Source organism: Sus scrofa, chromosome 6, assembly GCF_000003025.6.
Source record: "Sus scrofa isolate TJ Tabasco breed Duroc chromosome 6, Sscrofa11.1, whole genome shotgun sequence".
NCBI lineage: Eukaryota > Metazoa > Chordata > Mammalia > Artiodactyla > Suidae > Sus > Sus scrofa.
In genome coordinates, this window is record NC_010448.4 from 68337806 (window position 1) to 68359730 (window position 21925).

Sequence of the window (21925 nt, forward strand, 5' to 3'; positions counted from 1 at the left end):
ATTAATCAATGACTGAGGGCTCCTGCTTGCTGGGGACAGTGTTGGGGGCCCTTTGTTAATTTCTCATTGGACTCCCCACAATGACCCTGCCCGTGGGTTTGATGATCTCCTTATAGGTGGGAGATATGAGGCTAAGAGAGGTTAAGTAACTTGCCTAAGATCACACAGCACTTACAGCGACCCAGGTAGGGTTTGAGCCATGGTCTGATTCCAAGTCCAAGGTCTTTCCATCACCTGGCTGCAAGTAAGAAAACAGATTGGTGCCCTTTTTCTAACCGAGTTTAATTCCAAAATTAGTTCCCGCTACTGAAAACTGCTAAGTTAATTATAACTCATCTTTCGGGTCTTCATTCAGTAAACAGCCAACAAAACAGACTGTTTTTTCAGAACAAGCCTTGAACAAGGTAAACTTCGGTAACTTTCTTACTAATGGGTGAAATTATATATTTCTTTCATCTCTGCAGCATCTTGGCTGCTGGTCTAAGCCTTTTGGGTGATTTGATCTCCAAACGTGAAGGCTCTTTTCCATTGAGAAGCTGAATCTTAAGCTCAAAGAGGAGGCTCATTCAACATTCATGTGTTCCTGGACTATGTTGCTTATTCAACAAATGCTACCCAAGCCCAGCTCTGGGCCCGGCACCAGCTGGACACGGGGTGAGCAGGCAGGTGCAGAGCTGTCGTCATGGAAGGTGACCTTCCCCCTCCTCAGTGCTCTGATCTGGGCTGACTTCCGGTCCATCGTTTCATGGCTTTGTTCCCGAATGTCCCCTGCGAGCCCAAGCCCCCTGCTTCTGCCTTTTACACTCCCCTAACCCTCTTCCCACAGCTGGGTTCTCACCGTTTCTGGCTCAGCTCGAGGACACCTCCTCCGAGGCCTTTCCTGAGTTCCCTGGCCAAATGTCCCACCCCCCTCACCCGTCACCGGGTCTTTTTATGCTTACAGCCCCTGGCACCGTTCAAAATCACCTCTTCTTTCTTCAAGCAGTTGTAGTTTGTCTCACCATGCTTTCTGAGACCAAGACACCTAGGCTTGTGCGCCGTGGCTGCCAGACCTGGACTGGTACCCAGAACATCATGGCTCTTGGGAGGTTTATATTGAATGAAGGAATAAATGAACCAGGGAACGCCCTGTAAGGGGGCCCCAAGTTTCTCCCAGGCTGTAGAGAAGGAAACTGTTCCGGAAAAGGATGGGGAGGTCTCCCTAGAGCAGCCCGCTGGGGAGTCGGGGAGCCGAGACCCTCCTCTCACGGTAACTAGAGACCTTACCTCCATCCTACACCACGAGGGAAGCATAAAGAAACGGCTAAGCGGAGTTCCCGTCGTGGCGCAGTGGCCAACGGATCCGACTGGGAACCATGAGGTTTCAGGTTCAGTCCCTGGCCTTGCTCTGGGGGTTAAGGATCCCACTCAGTGGGTTGCCGTGAGCTGTGGTGGAGGTTGCAGATGCGGCTCGGATCCCTTGTTGCTGTGGCCGTGGCGTAGGCCGGCAGCTACAGCTCTGATTGGACCCCCATCCTCCATATGCCAGGGGAGTGGCCCTAGAACAGGCAAAAAGACAAAAAAAAAAAAAAAAAAAAAAAAAAATGGCTAAGAAAAGCTCCCTGCTCCAGGGAATCGCAAACCCTTGATCAGAAGATTTCTTTTTAAGTTTTTAATTATAGTTGATTTACAGCGTCCTGTCAAATTCTGCTACACAGCAAAATGACCCAGTTGTACGTACGTATACATTCTTTTCCTCAATCTTCCATCCTGTTCTGTCACAGGAGAGTGGATGGCATTCCCTGTGCTGTGCAGCAGGACCTCATTGCCTATCCACTCTAAACGCAATAGTTTGCATCTACCAACCCCGAACTCCTGTCCATCCCCCCCCCGACCCTTGGCAGCCACACGTCTGTTCTCCGTGTCCGTGAGTCCGTTTCTGTTCTGTAGACAGGTTCATTCGTGCCGTATTTTAGATTCCACATAGAAGTGATATCATAGGCTGTTTGTCTTTCTCTTTCTCAGTCCACTTTGTATGCGAGTCTCCAGTTCCGCCCATGCACTTTTTCAGCTTTTGCCTTTTTAAAGGTTTTCTCTTCCCATCCACTTTCTCTGCAAGGAGCTGCTGGCTCCCTTTACCTACAACCACCAGAATTAATTGCTGTCCTGGGCAGCTCACTCCTCTGAGCAGCTCCATAGCAACAGTGGTTCGCAAATGCCAGCAAGTGTTTTTCTAAAGGGACTCCATCCCTTACACAAAATAGAACATTTGGAGTGAAACTGCCACACAGTTTTGAAAGGCGCCGTCCTGATTGCCTCACACCTCGCAAATGCTGTCTTTGCAAACACGGGTGTCCCGGTCGCCCCGGGCTGGCGCCAGGCCCTCGGCCCCACGTCTGTCTTCACAGCTTCAAGGCAGCCGTGAGTCTTAAACACAAGCGAGGAGCAAGAGCTGGAGGCTTCCCAACTGGGGGGCGCGTGTGTGCTGTGTTTGTGTGTGTGTGTGTGTGTGTGTGAGTGGTGTGTCTGTGCGTGTATGTGTGAGGTGTATGTGGTGTATATGTGTGTGTGTTGTGTGTCTGTGTATCTGTGAGTGGTGTGTCTGTGTGTGTGGTGTGTGTGTGTGGTGTGTGTGTGGGGTGTGTGTCTCTTTGTGTTTGGTGTGTTTGTGTGTAGTGTGTGTGTGGTGTGTGTGCACATGTGTCTGTTATATGTCTGTGTGTGGTGTGTGTGTGTGTAGTGCATCTCTGTGTCTGTGTGTGTGTGTCTGTGTGATATGTCTGTGTGTGTGATGTGGGTCATGTGTCTCTGTGTCTGTGTGTGTCTATGTGTGTGGTGTGTGTGTGTGTCCGTGATATGTCTCTGTGTGTCTGTGTGTGATATCTCTGTGTCTGTGTGTGGTGTGTGTAAGTGTAGTGTGTCTGTGTGGTATGTGTGTGTGTAGTGTGTGTCTGTGTGTGTGTCTGTGTGTATGTGTGTTTGATGTGTCTGTGTGTGTGTGTGTGTGTGTGTGCAGAGGTGATGGCCGTGTCTGTCACTGAGCCTGACAACCCAGAATATGCTGTTTGGGGATTTCTATGCCCACCCGCACCCTGAGCTTAGAGGGAAGGGGCCATTCCCGTGGCTTGGTGTGAAATTCCAGGGCCTGGGAGGGGGTGGGGGGGAGGGAGTCGGGGGTCTGTGTGTGTGAAGGGTTGGAACAGATCACCTGATACACCCAAGAGTCAGATCAGCCAGGGCACGCGCAAGTAGCTGGCAAGGCCCTGCGGCTTCAGGCACGTGGCCTTGGCTGTGGCAGAGGGATGGGGAGAGAGGGGAGTGGGCGGGCGGCCAGGGCACAGCCTGGCCACAGCAGCTGGACTCCCCCCAACCCCCCACCCCCGCCACCTGTCTGGGCTGCAGAACCCGTTCACTGCCACCCACGGGCAGGTATGGTCCACCAGCCACTGATTCAAGTGACAGCAACTCGACAATCCAATCCAGGGAATGGACTTCCTTCTGTCATAGACTCTGCTCTCAGGAAGCCTGGTGTCCATTAATTTATTTTATTTTATTTTTGCTTTTTAGGGCCCCACCTGCGGCACATGGAAGTTCCCAGGCTAGGGGTCGAATTGGAGCTGCTGCTGCCGGCCTACACCGCAGCCACAGCAACATGGGATCCCTGACCCACCCAGCGAGGCCAGGGATCAGACCTGCATCCTCATGGGTACTAGTGGGATTCATTTTCACTGTCCCAGGAACTCCCATTTATTTTTTAAACCGAGGTATGGTTGCTGTGCAATATTGTAGGAGCATCAGGTATACAATACGGTGGTTTATAATGTTTAAAGATTATGCTCCATTTATAGTTAGTATAAAATACGGACTATATTCCCTGTACTGAACCATATGTCCTTGTAGCTTATTAATTCTGTACGTAGTCATCTGTACCTCTTAATTCCCGCCCCATCGTGCCCCTCCCGCTTCCCTCTCCCCACCAATAACCCTGTTGGTTCTCTGTTTCTGTGAGTCTGTCTTTTTTGTGATAGTCATTCGTTTGTTGCATTTTTTAGATTCCGCAGACAGTATTGTCTTTCTCGGGCTTATTTCCCCCAAGCACAGTGTCCTCCAAGTTCATCCACATTGTTGTGCACAAGTCTGATGTCTAGAGGGCAGGTGTAGACTCAGCCAAAGATCAGGGAGGGGCAGGACCAGCCCAGCTGCAGGGCTCCTCTAGGAAGCCAAGAGGAGTGCAGTGGTTTGGGCTTGGGAGGACTGGGGACAATTCCAGGACAATGGGAGAGCCTTAGACTTGAGCGCGGTGGCAGCCGTGGCCCCGCCAGCACTGTTTCCCAGCTCGGTGGCTCAATTCTGCTCCAATGGTCCTGATCCTGATGTGGGTCCTTTTCTCTAAGCACGATGCTTAGAGACCCCAGAGGAAGCTGCAGGAGGCCCAGGTCTCTCTGTCACATCATCTGAAGAGGGATGATGCCCCAGCCCCCGCAGGCCACCGTCCCTATCCCTAAGGGTGCCCGTGGCATCTGCCAGGAGAGGGGACAATTCCAGGAGCTGCTGAAGTTGGTGAGCCACCTTCCTCTGCTGTCCTCAGGGGACTGGCCCCAGGCAGCCCAGGTATCCCAGCCGCTTGGCTGCAGCCCTTGGTTTCAGGTCTCAATCGGTGTTAGGATCCAGGAGGTCGAGCCCCGCCAGTTTGGGGGCCAAGTCGGCATTGACCCCGAGGGCCCGGGCTCCAGGGAAGGGGCGGCCTGGCCACAGCAGCTCTGCAAAGGAGGCGGCCCCTGATTTGCCTGTGTCATTGGTATAGCAGGTCCTGTTATTCCCCGAGGAGGCTTACAGGTTATCAGCCAGCTCCAGGAGCCACTGGAGAGAAAAGGAAGATAAAGAGGGATTTAAAAAGAAAATAACAAAAAGAAAAACCGTAATTTCTAATCCGAACCTCGCCCCTGCCGTGGCTTTGTTAACCCCTAGTCACTCTTTCAAGACAGAAACTGTCGAGTGCCACAATTACTTCGGTGGTTACACTTTATCTTGTCCTACCAAGATATTAAAGAGGAACTGGGGAATGCATTAAAAAAACATACAGCCAATTTAATCATGATTCCCTCTAAAACAATTGCTGGAATCTCACCGTTACAGTTGCCAGAGCATAAAAATCCTATAGATGCTCGCTGGGCCAGGCACGATTCATCCACAGGCAGCCCATTTGTCAGTCAAGGGAGAGATTTGGGGGTTACGTCTTTAACAGGATTTAGTGGAGGGGCTCCACAGGCGCTCCCCCAGAACAGGGGGAGGGTGACCCAGGTCCCCACCTCCCGGGCTTTCCTGCTTAGAGTACCTGCCTGCCACCACCATCACCAGCAAGATGCTGAACAGAAAGCATGAGCTCTAAAGCATAGGCATGGCCCTGTTCCAGCCCACTGAGGATCTTGGGAACCTGTTCACGGTCAAGGTTGCAAAGGAGGGCACTGGCCAGGTAGGCAGCCTCTTGGTGAGGGCCATGCAGGCGAACAGAACCAGTTCTGGCCTTCCATGCATCCTCTCTGCAAAGCCAGGGCGGTCCCGCCATTCGTGGTTCTGAATCCCTGTCCTCACTCTCTCCCCGTCCCCTGGGAGACACTTGACAAGCCACAGCCTGTCTCAGCTCAGTTTTCCAGACTGGAAATGGAAGGGGGCGGAGAGGTTGGCCTGGGTGATCCCAAAGTTCCCTCCTACTTCTCTCAGCCTCTGTTCCAAGAGGGCTGCAGTCTGCAGGGTCTTTGAGGAACTTTCCTGCGCAAATTAAATTGCACCACCTCCTGATGAGGAGGGGGGCGTGATTATCAGGGAAGAGTTTCAAAGACCTGGGTTCCTCCAGGACCTGCCTCTCGTCTGACACCTGTACCATCCGGCCAAAGACTAGAAAGGACCCCCATGGCCCAGGAGAATCCTTCACATTCCAGCGGTGTGGCTGGAGGGAGAGGCTGACATCTCTCTGAGTTCATGGATACTAAAATTCCTAAATATTCTTCAAGAGATGCAGTTCTGTTTTCTTCCAGTGGTTGGAAGAGTAGAGAATTGCCTCAGAGATCCCAAGAATGACTGGTGTTTGGAGTTCCTGCTGCAGCACAGAGGGTTAAGGATGAGGCATTGTCTCTGAGGTGGCTTGGATTGGTACCAAGGCGTGGGTTCGATCACTGGCCTGGCGCAGGGGGTTAAGGATCCGGCATAGTGAGTTAAGGATCCGGCGTTACTGTAGCTTCAGCTCGGATTTGATCCCTGGCCCAGGAACTTCCATAGGCGATGGATGTGGCCAAGAAAAAAAAAAAAAAGAATGTTAGCACACCCAAACCCCTCCGATGACTTGAATGTCCTTTGGAAAAGACAATATTTCAATATTTGGAAAGAATTCTTTCCACTTGCCTGGACAAGCTCCTGTCTAAGAATTTCACTTCCCAGAGTTCCCCTTGTGGCTCAGCAGGTTAAGCAGCCAATATAGTGTCCTCAAGGATGCAGGTTCGATGCCTGGCCTTGATCAGGGGATTAAGGAACCAGTGTTGCTGCAAGCTGCAGTGTAGGTCACAGATGCAACTCGGATCCGGTGTTACTGTGGCTGGGGTGTAGGCGGGCAGTTGCAGCTCCGATTTGACCCCTAGCCTGGGAACTTCCATATGCCGCAGACGTGGCTGTAAAAAGAAGTAAAAAAAAAAAATTACACTTCCTAAATCAGCAATGTCTGAATCAATTTGGTTTTGCTCCGAAAACAAGTTCTGTAAGATCTTAGGGAAAGTTTACCTCAGCAATATTGTGAGATAAAGTCACACTGCTTCTAGAGGTTGGGCGTGAGACTCTCTGACAGGGCTTTTTTCAATTATTTTTTTATATTTTGCTTTTTTAGAGCCGCACCTGCAGCATAGGGAAGTTCCCAGGCTAGGAGTCGAATCAGAGCTGCAGCTGCTGGCCACAGCCACAGCAACAGCCACGGGGCACCTGAGCCGTATCTGCGACATAAACCACAGCTCATGGCAACATCCCCAACCCACTCAGTGAGGCCAGGGATCAAACCCAAATCCTCACTGGTCAGCTGTGTAAGTGCTGAGCTACAACGGGAACTCCCAGTCCAGCCGTTTTGAAGGTTTACTACATGTCAGGCGCCGTTCGGTTCAAATGCATTATCTCATTCAATCTTCACAACTTCGGGGGCAGGCGTTCCTCCCTCCGTTCTGTAAGTGAGAGCTGAAGCACGGAGGTGTGCTTGCCCAGGGTGCATGGCTGGGAAGCAGCAGAACCCAGACTGAAGCCCAGAGCTCAGCTCTGGACCGCCCTCCTCCCCATCGCTCGCAGCATCAGACCTGGGCTCGAGGTGGGCTGCTTCGTTCTGCCTTCGTGTTCCTTATGTGCATGATAGAGATAGTGCTACACGGGTCCTGCCTCGGGAGGGGCTCACGTGCTCAGGCCTGTGAAGCCCCTAGCACCCAGCAATGGAACATACAGGTGCTGAATAAACAGTAGCTCTCCGTAACCATAGCGATGGTGGTCGTTGTGGAAACCGGAGGACAGTTTGATTTGTGTAGTGGAGAGAGTCCTGGCTTAGCAAAAGGAAGGCATATGGTCTGTTTAGGAGTTAGGGCTCTTGGTTGATGCAACAGAGAATTCAACTTGAACTGACTTCAGGGGAAGGGGAAGGAAATGTGGGTGTTGAAGTTACTGAAAAGTTTGAGGTATGCCGGCTTCAGGCATGTCTGGATCCAGGGGCTTAATCAAAGGCATGGAGGCTTGTCCTCTCCTTCCCTAGGCTCTGCCTGCTCCACGTGGCTTCCTTCTGGGATTCCATGTGCTGGCAAGGGGTGACTTCCAGGAACTGGAGGCTTCATCATCCAGCAGGAAAGAGCATCCATGTCCCCCAGGGGCTCCAGCCAAATCCAGGGATTAGCTCTGACTTCCTCTGGTTGGGACTCATGGCCAATCACATGGCCCAGAGATTGCAGGGCTCCCATTGGCCAGCCTGAGTCACATGCTCCCTTTCTGGACTGAGTTGGGAGGGGTGGTTTGTTCCCTAAAGAAAATGTGGATACTCCACACTAGGACACCAAGCGTGCCAGAGTCTGCTTCTCCTTAGCCACGGGGCAGATCATGTGGCACCTCTCAGAGAGGGCTCACGTGGCTGGTGGGATTGGTGGCACACACATGGCTTCCTGCAGAGCTCCTGTGAGGAGCAGACAGACGGAAAGGGCTCCAGAGAACGCAGCCCCTCTGGAGATGCCTAGATGACTGTTAGGGGCCATTGTCATTGGAGGGGCTTGGCCCACTGCCTAACAGGGCAGGTCCCCAGGGGCACGACCATCCCCCAGAGTGCAGCTAAGGCACAATCCTTAGATGGAGAGGGGCGGGGAGGAGAGGACGGTGGGCTTGGCTTCCAGCTTCCCCGGAGGACATGGCCAGTCTGACCCACAGGCAAGTGACAAGAGGTTGTGAGACCTGTGGATTTGGCTCCTGGGAGAGGAGAGGAAGCTGGGGGGTGGGGCTGTGGCCATGCAGCCTTCTGACAACTGATCTCCCAGTGCCTAGCCACCCCGCCTCCCATCCTGCACTCCTGGGCGCAGTCCCTTTCCCTTGAGCTCTAGGTCCCAGGAAAGGCCCAGGGAGTCTCACCCCATGGCTGGCTGGAGCAGCTCTTGCAGTGATTTCTAACAAGTCAAAAATGAATCCAGGAGTTGCCGCTATGGCACAACAGGATTGGTGGTATCTGCAGCTCTGGGACACAGATTCGATCCCTGGTCCAGCACAGTGGGTCAGGGATCCGGTGTTGCTGCAGCTGTGCTCAAATCTGATCCCTGGCCTGGGAACTCCATAGGCCACAGGGTGGCCAAAAAAGAAAGACATTTTAAAAAAGGAATTCGAGGTGAGAGCAGACCATACACAAAAGACACACCAGCAATCTCATCCTGGCTCAAGCCCTACCAGCTGCAGGGTGACGGCCACCTGCGTCCCTGGCCAGCACCTGGCATGTGGGAACCAGCAGGCAGTGAGCACCAGGGCTGAGCCTGGGTCCGCAGCAGAGGCCACACCAAGCATCGTGGTGCCTCCGGGATCTGGGTCCCAGAGAGAGAGACAATCCCCACATCCTGACTTTCTTCCCTAACTCCTTATGGATCCTCCATCCAGGAATGAATGCTGCCCTTAAACAAACAAACAAACAAACAAACAAAACAGGAGTTCCCATCGTGGCTCAGTGGTTAACGAATCCGACTAGGAACCATGAGGTGGCAGGTTCGATCCCTGGCCTTGCTCAGTGGGTTAAGGATCCGATGTTGCCGTGAGCTGTGGTGTAGGTTACAGACGGAGCTTGGATCCCGAGTTGCTGTGGCTCTGGTGTAGGCCAGTGGCTACAGCTCCGATTAGACCCCTAGCCTGGGAACCTCCATATGCCGCGGGAGCAGCCCAGGAAATGGCAAAAAAAGAAAAAAAAAAAAAAACTATTTATATTTTTCAGCTCATGCCTCCCTGGGGATAATGAGTTTCCTACTTTAACTGCCCGCTGTGCAGAATTTGTGCTAAAACTGCCTCCCTGAGCTCCAAGGGGGGCCCGTACACTTCGGATTTGGGATCGGAAGCAAAAGACAGGCGTTCCTCTTCTCCCTTTTCTGACCTGAAAGTCGGGAATCACAGCTCCTCTCCACTCTTGTCCCTCTGGCCGGAAAGATCCCTCTGGCCTCCCCTCCACCCCCTCCTCCCTGGGTGCGCCCCTCGCCCCTGCATGTGACGCCCTAGATGAGACTGGTGATGAAGAGCCCTCGTGCTCTCCAGGGGTCAAGGCTCTCCAGCCTGGGTCCCTCCTGGTGCCAGCAATGACTTTGGACAGTGGCTTCTGGAACCCCCAGGGACCTTCCTGAGGTGACAGCCCAGGCCCACCAGCCTCCACAGGCAATTTGTTTCACTCTTTCTGAGCACGGGGCCCCGCGCTCCACTCACACAGGGCTCCATCTGTCATTGCGCATCCGCTAAATACCACCTCCCAAGATCCTCTGGGGACTGGGTGCTTTGTCACCCACGAAAGTTTAGTGTCTTCTGCCAACACGGAGGTTTTGCTGGGCATTTCTTCTCCCAGATCATTTGTGACAATTTTAAGTAAAGGCAAGGCCTGGCCCTCGAGCCGCGTGAACCCTGGCTTCCATCGGTCCATCTGGAAACCTGCCCACACATCCCAGGCAGAGGTACAGTAGGGCCTCCTCGCCTTGCTGTTTGATTAAAACTCTCCCCAGGAGTGTCCATCCAGAGGCTCAACCTTCCAGGGGTCTCCAGGTAGAACTTGCTCAGAGGCTTCAGGAGAGTCTGGACAGACGGGGGTCCTTGGCTCTTCTCGGAGCACACGCATCTTTATCTGTTCAGGGGGGTGACAAATTCTCCGTGACTTCAGCAGCCTTCAGGTGGCCAGGAGGGTGCCAGGCAGGATTTCCCACAATGAATGTGTTTTTCCTACATCACCTGTGGGCTAAAGCGGGCCGAGCCGGCCAGCCCCTAAGGCGGCGGGGTGCCCGGAGGCCCACCCCAGGTGGAAATTGTTTAACTATATTCCCATGACTGGAAAATTCTGGTAATTGTGTAACAACAGCAGCAGCGCTCAGCAATTACCCAGGGTTTTTCCATCTTCAGACCACTTTACCACATTAACTAATTAAGTCTCCCAGCCTCCCTGCGAGGCAGGGAGGGGCTGCCTCTGGTTTGAGTGCTGGCTTAATGAGGACCGGCCAGCCCAGGGGCCCCCAGAGCTCCCCCAGGGCTGCTGACCTCTGCACCCCCTCCCGGCTTGGAGCAGGAGGGGAGGTCCCATGTGGGCCCCCTGAGCATCACCTCCAGGCCCCCCCACCCTGCTGAGCGCTGGCAAAGGAGCCAGGAGGTTTTCTGCGTCCCCTGGCCCCCGGACTGCAGCTGGGAATGCGGTACCCAGCCCGTGACATGAGTCCTGGCTCCCAGGAAGCGCACATCTGACAGCTGGCTTTGTCCATTCCTGGGGCCCCAGGGTCCCCTCTTTCAGCTCCTCATCTTCTTCCTGTCTCTTCTTGCTTCTTCATCAGGCCCCAACTCTGGGGACCTGGGTCTGCCCCCTGCAGTTGCCCTGTTCTCAGCTCCAGCTCCCCCTGCCCCACCCTGCAGCCCTGGCCAACCATAGAGGGCGTCCTGACCACCGCAGGCTTGACCTGGAGACCCAGATGCTGCCGTCACCTTGGCCCTGACCTGAGGCACTCACAGGCCAGGGTCCCCCCTCTTCCCGCAGCTCCCCATCCCCAGTGACCCAGCCAGGCTCCCTGAACCCTATCTTGCTCTGGCACAGACACTAACTGGGCCACTGCTGCCCAGGGCACTGAGATGGGCACCCAGCCCTCCATAGGCCAGTGAGGTCCCGGTGGAGGGAAGGCGTGGCGGTTCGGGCTCAGGGCTCAGGGCTGGGTGAACGGCGGAGCCCTGAGCACGAAAACCCGAATCCCTCACATGCATAACCGCAGCGCCTGCTCCCGTGGGTCATTGAAGGCAGTAAAGGAGGAAACCTTCATGGGGCTTAAAGGTGGGGCCACCCACAGCTGACACTCAGAAAGCCATCGTGGCAAATCGAGGCGCCCCCTGGGAGGTGCGTGCTGGTGGTACAGGCCCGGTCCTGCCCACCGAGGAGCACCCAGCCCACGCCCAGAGGTGGTATAAAACATGGACTTGGTCGTGGGGGCACCTGAGTTTCCCCGTCCCATCTGTGGCGGGGAAGAGCTCACGGGGTGGGGAGTGGGGTGCCCCCAGGCTGCAGGGGCCGGCAGACCCCAGGAGACCTAATGGGGACACCGGCCCCGCCTCGTGCCTTCATCCCGAGTGATGGACCATTGCGAGATCCCCCCGGGGCAGCTGGAGCCCAGGCTGGAGGATTTCTCTCTGCCTTGCAGTGTGATGACGCCCCTGGCCCTGAGCTGCTGGTATCATCATTTATTCATTCCCTAATAAATCCTGCCCTTCTTTCTGCCGGCTCTGCACTCCTGTTTTACAGGCATCTACCTGCATTTATTAAGCGCCCAGGTACAGGAAAGGCTCTGCCTCTGAAGCTCAGGCTTGTGGGGCTTTCAGAATCCGCGGCGATGGTGCTAATGTGACAAATGCAATAATAGAATCGGCTTGTGGCACGAACAGTGATGATCTGCTCCATCCCCCCCCCAGGCTGTTGGTGCGCCCCCCGCCCACCCCCCCAGCGGCAAGTGGGGAGGTGTGTGGCACTATTACACGCTATTATGACTTTCTGGGTAATGTATACGTTTTCACTATCACAGAGCCTCTCTCTTTCATTTTTCATGAGAACTGGCATGAGATTAATGACTGAGCCACAGAAGAAACGGAGCACCATGCCACCCTGATTTATCGAACACTTAGCGTTGATGAAGCTGCAAACAAGAGTCAAACAGATGTTGCAGCTGCATTTTTCTTTATCAAAACCAACAGCTTTTTGCATTTTTAACCACTTCTTGCGCCACTGTCCTGCTTACTCCACAGAAAGGGGAGCCGCCTCCTCTTTTCCAGCAGAGGGAAGGAGCCCCGAGCTAGGGCTGCAGGACCCCCGGCATCCAGCCATCTGGCTCCCACTGCTGGCAGCGGCCAAAAGGACGTGAGCTCCCCGGGCAGGGCTCTTGCTCTGGGCCCCTGGGGTCTCTGGTGAAGAGGGCATTGCTTTGGGCCAATTCCAGGGCCTGTACAAACCCTGGAGCAAGCTTGACATGCAGGAGGCTCAGGGCTCAGCTTCCCCCTGCAAAGGAGCATGCCTCCTCACCTCCACCCCAGGCAGGTGACAGATTACTGAAGATGCCTTCAAATCGGCTGTGGGCCAGGCCCCTCCTCAGCCCCGTACCTGCCTCACCTCCCCTCCAACAAGGTTAAGGCCCCCATCCTAAAGAGCAAGCACTAAGCCTTGGCCAGAACAGGGGTCTGCCCATGGGGAGCTCTCCAGCACCCAGCTCTCAGCTCTCAGCCGCCCCAGGAACTGTTGAGGGCCCCTGTCTTCCAGCAACTTCTGGAGGCGGTTTTCCTTGGCTTTGAATTCTATCAGCGGGTCCCAGTGTTCCAGAGAACACTAGGGTCCCCAGAGGTGCTCAGGTTCATGGTCAAATAAGCGTAACAGCCTGCCTGCACACATCCACCAAGAAATTCTCCAGCACAGGATGGCACCAAGGCTCTGACAAGTCCTGCAGCCAAGGGGCCAGTTTAAAGTTAGCTCAGGATTCCTTCTGCGGAACGTTCTCAACCTCCCTGTGCCACTGGATGCAAAGGTCCCCATCTTGTTTCCCCGGCCCCCACTTGTCCCCACGGCCCTGGGAGATGTCCCTGTTCCAGCTCCAGGCCACAGTCCTCTGCCCTGCAGGCCGGGCAGCCTGGAACTAGGTCCATGGCAAGTCCAGGCCTCCCGTTTCCAGGTGAAACCTGAGGAGGAGCTGAGCAGAGGACCTGCGGCGCCTCCTGCAGAGGCGCCAGGGTCTCCTGGACCCTCAGGTGCTGCTGACCCTTCCCGGGGGGTGGACACCTCCGCCCCCTCCCAGGCAGCTCAACCTCTCCGCGTGAGTCTGTCTGTCCCTTGGGAAGGATGGAGGAGGGCTCCAGGGAGAAGACGGCTACCCTACACCACCTCCCCCAGCCAGGCCAGCGCCGCAGGGGACAGCTCAGCTGTCACCCAGCATCAGCACTCAGCGGGTGGGCAGAGAACCTAGTGTGTGCCCGCCCTCTGGGCTCCAGGAGCCCCCCTGAACCAGATGGAGCCCAGCCATCAGAGCTCTCACTTCTTGGTGGGAAAACAGGCCAAACCAGCAGGAACAGCTCAGAATGAGAACCGGGGGTGGGCGCTGCAAAGAGCATAAAGGGTGCAAAGGCGGTAGTGCCCCCGGGGAGGCACCGTGGCTGTGGGGGTCTCTGGGTACAGCGTCTGTAGGAGGTGACGTTGAGACTCATGCGGGGGAGGCAGCTTGGAGCACATCATTCAGAGAGAACTGCTCAAGAGAGAACGGGGGTGACAGGCTTGGGGTAAGCCCAGAGGAACATGAGTGGCTGGAGAGAAAAACAGACGGCTGGTCCCTGTAACTGTATCCGGCGTGTGGGTTTCATGCTCCCGGGCAGCGAGCTGGTGCTGGAATCCTAGGGTCATGCCTGCTGGTGTTGGGAAAGGGGATGGGGAGGGTGGAGGAGGGGAGGGGAGAAATGTGGGCAGAGGGTCCACGTGGCAGGAGGTGGGGCTTAGACTGGGTGGTCCTGGAATATGGGGCTGAGAGGGTGGGGCAGGCTTTCTGAGTGGGGTGAGAATTGATGGAGCTGGGTGATGCCTGGGCTGGAGAGAGAAAGGCTTTGGCCTCACCAGCCGGGGGTGGGGGCGCGGTGCCATTGTCATTGGCGGAAGCCTAGGAGGGGCCAGGTGTGGGGAGTGTGGCCATCAGGCTCGGCCAGGTAAACTGGGGGGGGATTTGAAGGCCCCGACAGGAGCTGTCAGTGGGCAGTGGGACAGGTGAGCTAGGAGCAGCACAGACAGGTGGGGCTGGAGGGAGAAATCTAGGAACCTTTGGAACGTGATGGGCTGAGGGCCGAGAAGCTGGAGGAAGTTCTGAGGGGTGGGCAGCGGGGACAAAGCCCCAGCTCCGAGGAAGGCACCTAAGGCAATAAAAGCAAACACTGCCCGCTGGAAGCTGACTCTGGTCATTCTTTCCAAAAAACACCAGGGTTTTGTTTGGTGTGGGGTTCAGTGGCAACTTTTGGTAGTTAGAAGAGCAGCTCCCTGTCTCATGGGATCTCGCCAAGGCCCCATCGCGACGCCTGCAGCAGAAGGGTGGGGGCTCTGTGTCCACTCCAGGCGAAAAGCTTGAGGCACCAAAAGGGAGGGAGGGGGGTCTCCTGGTCCATGGCTCTTTCCAGAAAGTTCTGGAACTTCTGAGATTTTTACTTATCCTCAGCTTCCCTTCCACAGCCACCCTCCTGGGCTCCCCCAGGCCTTTAATGCCAGACAGGCCTCCTGGACTCCTGGGGGGTCATTTCAAAGCTCATGCTCTTCTGGGGAAATAGCCTCGAGCATCTTCATAGAAGTTACACAGCCCAGGGAGCAGACTCTGGATAAGACTCACAAGGTCTGACCTGGGTGGTAAACCCCAGGGAACCGCAGGGGATGTCAGCCTGGGGGGTGAAGGCTGGCTGGCTCCACAACCATCCAGACCCAAGAATCCAGGGTCGAGGGTGTTCTGGTTGGTGGGTTCTTGGTCCCCTGGAGCCGACCCGCCCCAGCCGGCCAGCAGCTCAGCACCCCCTGAGGATCTGACCTTGTTAGGAGTGCTCCGTCACACTCATACATCGGGACTCCATGGCCAATATATTTTTTTCTGCCAGAAACACCCAATAAAATGTACAACTAATGAATAAAATCGCGACCTTGCCAAGAAGTGATGTGTGCCCCAAATTTCCAAAAATACCTCCATCACTCTGTGTCTTAAAAGTAGCCGCCAGCCAGGAAGTCGTTACTTAAAATTCAACTCAGGAGTTTTAGCTGCAGGAACTCCAGGCCTTGGGATGGCATCTGTGTTCAAGATATAAACCGAGAGGTGGCCGCTTCTGCATTTCTAATCCCAAAGCCAGTCTCCTTGAACCCATCAGGGTCTGGGCCTCGGCCTTTCTCCAAACCGTATCAGCATAGGCCACCAAGCAGCAAAAGGCCCAGGACAGAGGCTCCCGGGAAGAGGGATGTGTGTGCTGGGATAGTCCCTGAGTTGAAAGGGGCCCAGATGGGTCTCGCACCCCTAAGCCAGGGAGTTCCCTGGCAGCCTAGTGGTTAAAGGATCCGGCGTTGTCACTGCTGTGGCTTGGGGTTTGATTCCTGGGCTGGGAAGTTCCATATGCTGTGGGCGCGGCCAAAAAAAAAGAATCCCCAAATCGGTGACTCTAGATGTGGTGGGGTCCACAGACGATAGATCTATGAACCCCTGAAATGCGGTGTGGACGTGCCTTGGGGCATTTTTCAGGGCTGGGAGTGGAGCAGCCACAACCATCATCAAATGTCCAGAGGCCTTAGACCCAGAAAAGGTTAAGAAGCAGCCTTGCTTCTGAGCCCCTAGGAGCAGGTCGTGTTCGGAGAAGCTGCCCTGCCCCTCAGAGACGCAGAGAAACCTGAAGCTGAATGGCAGCTGAACACAAATCCAGGAAGAGTAAGGATGGGAGATCCCAGGTCAGCTTCATTCAGTCGCATAAACATGGAATGAGCAGCCTGCATTGCTGGACACTGTGACAGCGCCGAGGAATTGTCCCCGCCGAAGGTGGGGGTGGGGGGGAGCAGATAAAGGAGGCAAACAGACCATTGAGATGCAAACCCAATCCCCACCTTGCTGTAGTGGAGGTAAAGGAGGGTGAGGGATCCTGAAGGGCTTCCTGGAGGAGGAGGCGAGCCTTGTGCCCGGCCTCAAAGGGTAGATGGAGGCTGGTGATGCGGAAATGGACTGGACCCTGAAGGGCGGGATGGGGCCTCCTGAGACAGGCAGGTTCCAGTGCTGTAGTGCAGGAGCTCAGACTCTGGGGTTTCGGTGGATGCCCAGGGCTGCCCTTCGCTCCCCAGGGGCCATACACCCTGCCCTCCCAGCGCCCTGGCCTCCCACAGCTTTCCCAGGCACCCCGGCTGTGCTCAGTGGGGTGGGGCAGTGGGGCGGGAAGCTGCGGGCCTTTTATCGCCTAGATTCTGACATCCTGGCTCCCTCCCGCAGGGCAGGCTGCACTCCTGAGGGTGGGATCAGAGGGAGCCTGGGGTGGCCTGCAGGCCCCCCACATCTCTTTGATCCTTACTCTGTCTTGCTCAGTGGCTGGTGCTGCCGCCAGGGCAGGCACAGGCTCAGGCAGGAGCTCTCAGCCCGGGCGGGAGGCCAATGGGCTGGTCGGTAGGAAGGACACCTGCGCTGGGACTCGGGTGTGTGGCCCCATCCCTCCCGGGCTTCCCCATCCGGGCGATGAGCATGGCGGAGCTACCCAGCCCATCTTTTTTCTGGGCATCTTGCAAAGACAAAGTGCAGCGTGAGACAGGAAGGCTCTTGGACTGAGCAATAAGCGGCCCCCAGATGTCTTGGCAGGACCCGAAAGCAGAGTCAGAACCCTGGCTTCCAGCCCCAGCTCTGTCCCTGGCCAGGCACATAGCTTTGGGCAAGTCACAAATTCGCTGTGCTGCAGGCCCCTCACGGTCGACAGAGGGCGCCAGCCCAGCCCAGCCCGCCGCCTGGCTTGCGAGGGCACCCCATGAGATAATGCCTGGAAAATGCTTGGAAAAGAATAAAGCGCCAGGCTGATGTCAGGGATTATCATTATTATTAAGGAGAATGATTACCGCAATCCAGAAAAGCTGCCATTAACGAGGAGGCTCCTGTTCGTGTTGATTTAATTTCCTGGTTAACTGAGCGTTGGCGAGGAAAAAAAAATATGTTTCAACCATTATTGAAAATCTTTTAAAATTGTACCAGTGTACTTTCTTGCACCGGTCAGGATATAGTCTTGAGTCTTTATTAATGTATTGATTGAGTCATGTAATCATTTATTATTCTTGCTCTGACTGTCCAAAAAAGGTGACTGCAGACCCCAGGCCCCTCAGTGCCTGGGGTTCCCGTGTCACCTGGGACTTGCTGTCAGGTATCAAGCAGGACAAGCCCAGGCGATGGATCTGAGAAGTAGAACAAGAATGGGGCCTTCCAAGTGGTTTTTCTTTTCTTTTCTTTCTTTTTTTTTTTTTTCCTAGGATGGCACCCTGAGGCATGTGGAAGTTCCCAGGCTCAGGGTCGAATTGGAGCTGCAGCTGCTGGCCACAGCCACAGAGACGCCGGATCCTTAAGCCACTGAGCGAGGCCAAGGATCGAACCTATGTCCTCATGGATGCTAGTCAGGTATACCACTGAGCCAGAACGGAAACTCCCCAAGTGGTTTTTCCTTAGTTCTCGGCAGCACCATGATACTTTATCGTATGTTTCCTTACAGTTTGGGAAGTACCTTCTGATGGGTATCGGAGGTTTTGCTGGGCTTACTCAGATGCATTATAAAGTGACATGGCTGCTTCTTTCTAAACAACCTTATCAGGCCTGACAGAGCCTAGTAAACAGCCTCACCCTCTGGGGCCCTCGGCGTGTCCCTGTCAGAGCTGCTGGTGGGCAGAGAGCCACGGAGGGCATTTTGAGCTGAATCCCATGGGAAGAGGCTGACCCATTTCAGTAAAAGCATTTGGGGACAAAACTGTGCCCTCCACGTCTTCACGCGTAGAGTTCTTTCTATCTGTAAGCTCCGAAGAGATTTCCATGGGGGGGGGGGTTTGTTTCCAGAGGTTCTGAGCAGCACCTGCCTCCCGGGCGATGCTTAGAGACTTAGAGGTGCTGCTGAGGTTGCTTTGGGGGGGTGACCACAGGTGCAGGGCAGAGGGCATCCAGCCCTTAGAAGCAGGTGCCTTACACTCTGGGAAGTTTCTCCTTGAGAAGAGGGTGGTGGTGGTGCCCCGGTCGGGGTGTCCAGCGAGCGGCGATGAGGAAATGTGTGGAAATCGGCCCGTTGGGGGGGGGTGCTGCTGGGGCCGCCGTGGGCGTCGGTCCAGGATGTGGGGCTGGCGATGCACGTGACCTTGTGTGTGGTCCTCAGTTACACAGGAATCAGCCCACGTATAGAGCAGGGGGTCCCAGCTAGGGGCAGTTTTGTGCCCCGGGGGCAGCGGGCAATGTCTGGAGGTATTGGGGAGGGGGTAGGGTTTAATGGCACCTGGCAGGTGGAGGCCGGGGGTGCAGCCAGGCGCCCTGCGGTGTCCAGGGAGGCCCCTCAACAGAGAATGATCTGGTTGCCAAAGTTGAGGAAGCCTGGCGTGGGGACCCTCAGTCTGTCTGTACCTGCTGTCGTGGGGGGAGACCTTGGGTGGGTCCATGCCGCCCCCATGCTGCCAGTGTCTGTGCTCTCCCTGCAGAACCCCGACATTGTCCTGGTGCACTACCTGAATGTCCCGGCCATCGAGGACTGCGGCAAGCCCTGCGGCCCCATCCTCTGCTCCATCAACACCGACAAGAAGGAGTGGGCCAAATGGACGAAAGAGGAGCTCATTGGGCAGCTGAAGCCCATGTGTGAGTAGGCGCAGCCGGCCAGGGTCCTGTGTGACCTGGGGCCCCGGGTGTGGGAGCCCCATTCCACTTGGATGACAGTGAACTTAGCTTTTACAAGGACCCCTCCCCTCCCTTCCCGCTTCAACTCTGTCCTGGCGAGCTCCCCACTCTACAGCCAGGACCCCGTGTCAGCTTAAGGTATAGGCGAGAAAAGTGGGTTCAGAGGCACAAATCCTGGGAGCGAGGAGCAGAGCCAAGAGGGCCCGGGACCGAAGACAGCAGGGTGGCCTACGGGAGGAGAAGAGGCCCATGGGCCCAAGGAGGGGCTGGCCTGCCTCCTGCCCTCGGCCCATCTGCTCCTGGACACAGGGCCTGCCTCCGGCCCCAGACAGGGCGGCACATGGAGTTGAGCTGGATTTTATTTCATTGCAAAGTGATGCTTTTGGAAGCATCTGTCAGGTGCAGATCACTGGATGCAAAACTGTGCAAGTCCAGAAAGCTGGGGCACAGCTGGCCCCTGGCTCCCACAGGCGGCCGCCAGGGGCTCTCAGTGGCCTCACCTGCTGCCTGGATGGCTGGGCTCAGGAAGAACAGACCCGTGAAGATCCAGCCCGTGCACAGGGCCCGGGTTCTGAAACATTGATCTCTGAGTCTCAGGGAGTTCAGTGGGTCCCTTGGAGTCTGTGCCACCCTTGGAAACAGAGCTGCGGGGGAGAAGCCGCGAGGCGCCATGGACAGGGAGCAGCTGAAATGTCCTTTCCTGGGGGACAGTGAGTGTCCAGTCACTGAGTGTCCAAGCTGAGGCCAGATGGCTCCTTCAGTGACCAGCTCAGCCTGAGAATCCCTCGGTGTTCCGCTTGGAGGAAACCCCACCCCCACCCAGCCACAAGGTCGGGCAGGGGGTCCAGAGGGACAGGGTTCTGTGTAGGGAAGTAGACCCCCAATAGGCCAGTGGTCCAGCCTGCCCAGGGGCAGACCCCAAGCCCAGGGTTACTCCCATCTGTCCTCCTGAGCCGAGTGCCCACAGGGAAGCTCTAGCCGGCCTGGCCTTGCTGCTGCCAGGACCTAAACCAGGAAGCTCAGGTGTGTCCCTGCAGTGCTGACCATCTCTGTCCTGTTTAAGCCACCTGGTGCCCTCAAGGTGGTGTCTGCAGCCCCTCCACCCCCGGGGCCTCCTGCCTGAGGCTTCCTCCACCAGAGCCGCCGCTGCCGGCCCCCTTCCCTCTGCCTGGCTCCCTCCCCTGCCTTCCTCTGCTCCCGCCACTCATCCTTCTGCTCTAACATGGGCCATCCCGGTCCCTATAGCTGGACTTCACACCCCCAGCCCCCTGGGGCTCTCGAGACCCGCAGGGGACATCAGACTGAAGTCAGCCTCCTAACTAGAAGGGGCCACACAAGCCTCTTCGAAACCCCACAGAGCACATGGAAACCTGGGGGACATGGCAGCCAGTCCCCAGGATGCTTTCCTGCCTACCGTTCCCAGAGGCACACAGGGCCGGCACATGGAAGGCTCTCAGGAAATGTGTTTGGGGTGGCTGAGTGTAGAGGGACTGCACCCAGCTTTCTCCACTCCCCACAGGAGTCTGAGCACCTGGCAAAGGCCCCCAGTGCCCAGGCCCCGGGAGCCAGAGCTGCCCAGTGGCCCCCCTCCAAGGCCAGGCCAGGGGGCCAGGGTCCTGCTCTGAGCCCCGCCTGCCCATACCTTCCCATTCAGTGTCACCCCCCTGCCCCCGTCTGAATGTTCAGGACTTGTACTTGACCTTGGGCTCCCTCCCCCAGGGCTGCCCGCCCCTCCTCTTCAGCAGAGCCTTGGCTGGGCAGGAGCAGTGCTGATGGACACTGCCACCACCAGGCCGGGCCAGGAGGCGGGCACACAGCCTGGTTCTGTGACTGCTCTGCTGTGTGACTTCGGGCCAATCACCCACCCTCTCTGGACCCCAGTTCCCTTTCTGTAAAATGAGGGAAAGTATCTGGTAGTCTGTACCCAAACCGGCAGCATCTAGCCAGCTCCGCGGGGCTAGGCTTGGCTTTGGGGGCCTCTGCACACCCGAGTCCAAGACACGGAGGCCATTGCTTCATCCTAGTTCCTGGGAGATTCCAAAAGCCAAGTTAGCCAGAGAGTAACCACGTAGATGTCCTTGCGGGAAGAGAGTAGCCACGTGGATGTTCTTGCCGGAAGAGATACAGAGACTAGCCACGTAGATGTTCTCGCGAGAAGATACCGGCAGTAGCCACGTGGATGTTCTTGTGAGAAGAGATACAGAGAGTAGCCATGCGTCTGTTCTCGTGGGAAGAGATACCTGTCAAGGTGCACACCGTGGTCAGGGGTCTGTGGCCTGGGCCCTCCCAGCGCCTCTCAACACACCCAGATGGCCCTTTTCCTGTGAGCCCCCCGGTCGCCGGTTCCCCCATATCTTCCCCATCTTTTATTGGAGATGCTTCCTTTCTCTCTCCTCGTTGCCTCCTCCCTCTCACCACACCCCCGTCCCCAGCAGGGGGCCCTGCCCCATAGGAGCCAGCAGGAGTCAGACTGGAATGCCACCTCCCAACCATGGGCAAGGGGGTTAAGCTTCTGGAACCCCAGGGGTTGGAAACCAGACCTCCCTCAGCCTCCAAAGCTTAACTGGAGGGAACTGTGAACACCTGTTTAAAAGTCTGCAGTGCATGAAGTTCCCGTCGTGGCTCAGTGGTTAACGAATCCGACTCGGAACCATGAGGTGGCGGGTTCGACCCCTGGCCTTGCTCAGTAGTGTAGGTCGCAGATGCGGCTCGGAGGCCGCGTTGCTGTGGCTCTGGCGTAGGTTGGTGGCTACAGCTCGATTTGACCCCTAGCCTGGGAACCTCCATATGCCGCAAGTGTGGCCCTAGAAATGGCA

The 21925-nt window shown here is 56.1% G+C and overlaps 1 protein-coding gene across 27 annotated transcripts in view; it reads left to right on the forward strand.

The window, feature by feature from the left end:
* The window catches only part of CAMTA1 (calmodulin binding transcription activator 1), an 866060-nt gene that overhangs the window by 731943 nt on the left and 112192 nt on the right, over positions 1–21925 (forward strand). For all 27 annotated transcript variants that reach the window (XM_021097504.1, XM_021097510.1, XM_021097514.1 and 24 more), the window contains one exon: positions 18917–19070. In XM_021097504.1, coding sequence (XP_020953163.1) covers positions 18917–19070 — 154 coding nt within the window. The remainder of the gene's footprint in view (positions 1–18916; positions 19071–21925) is intronic.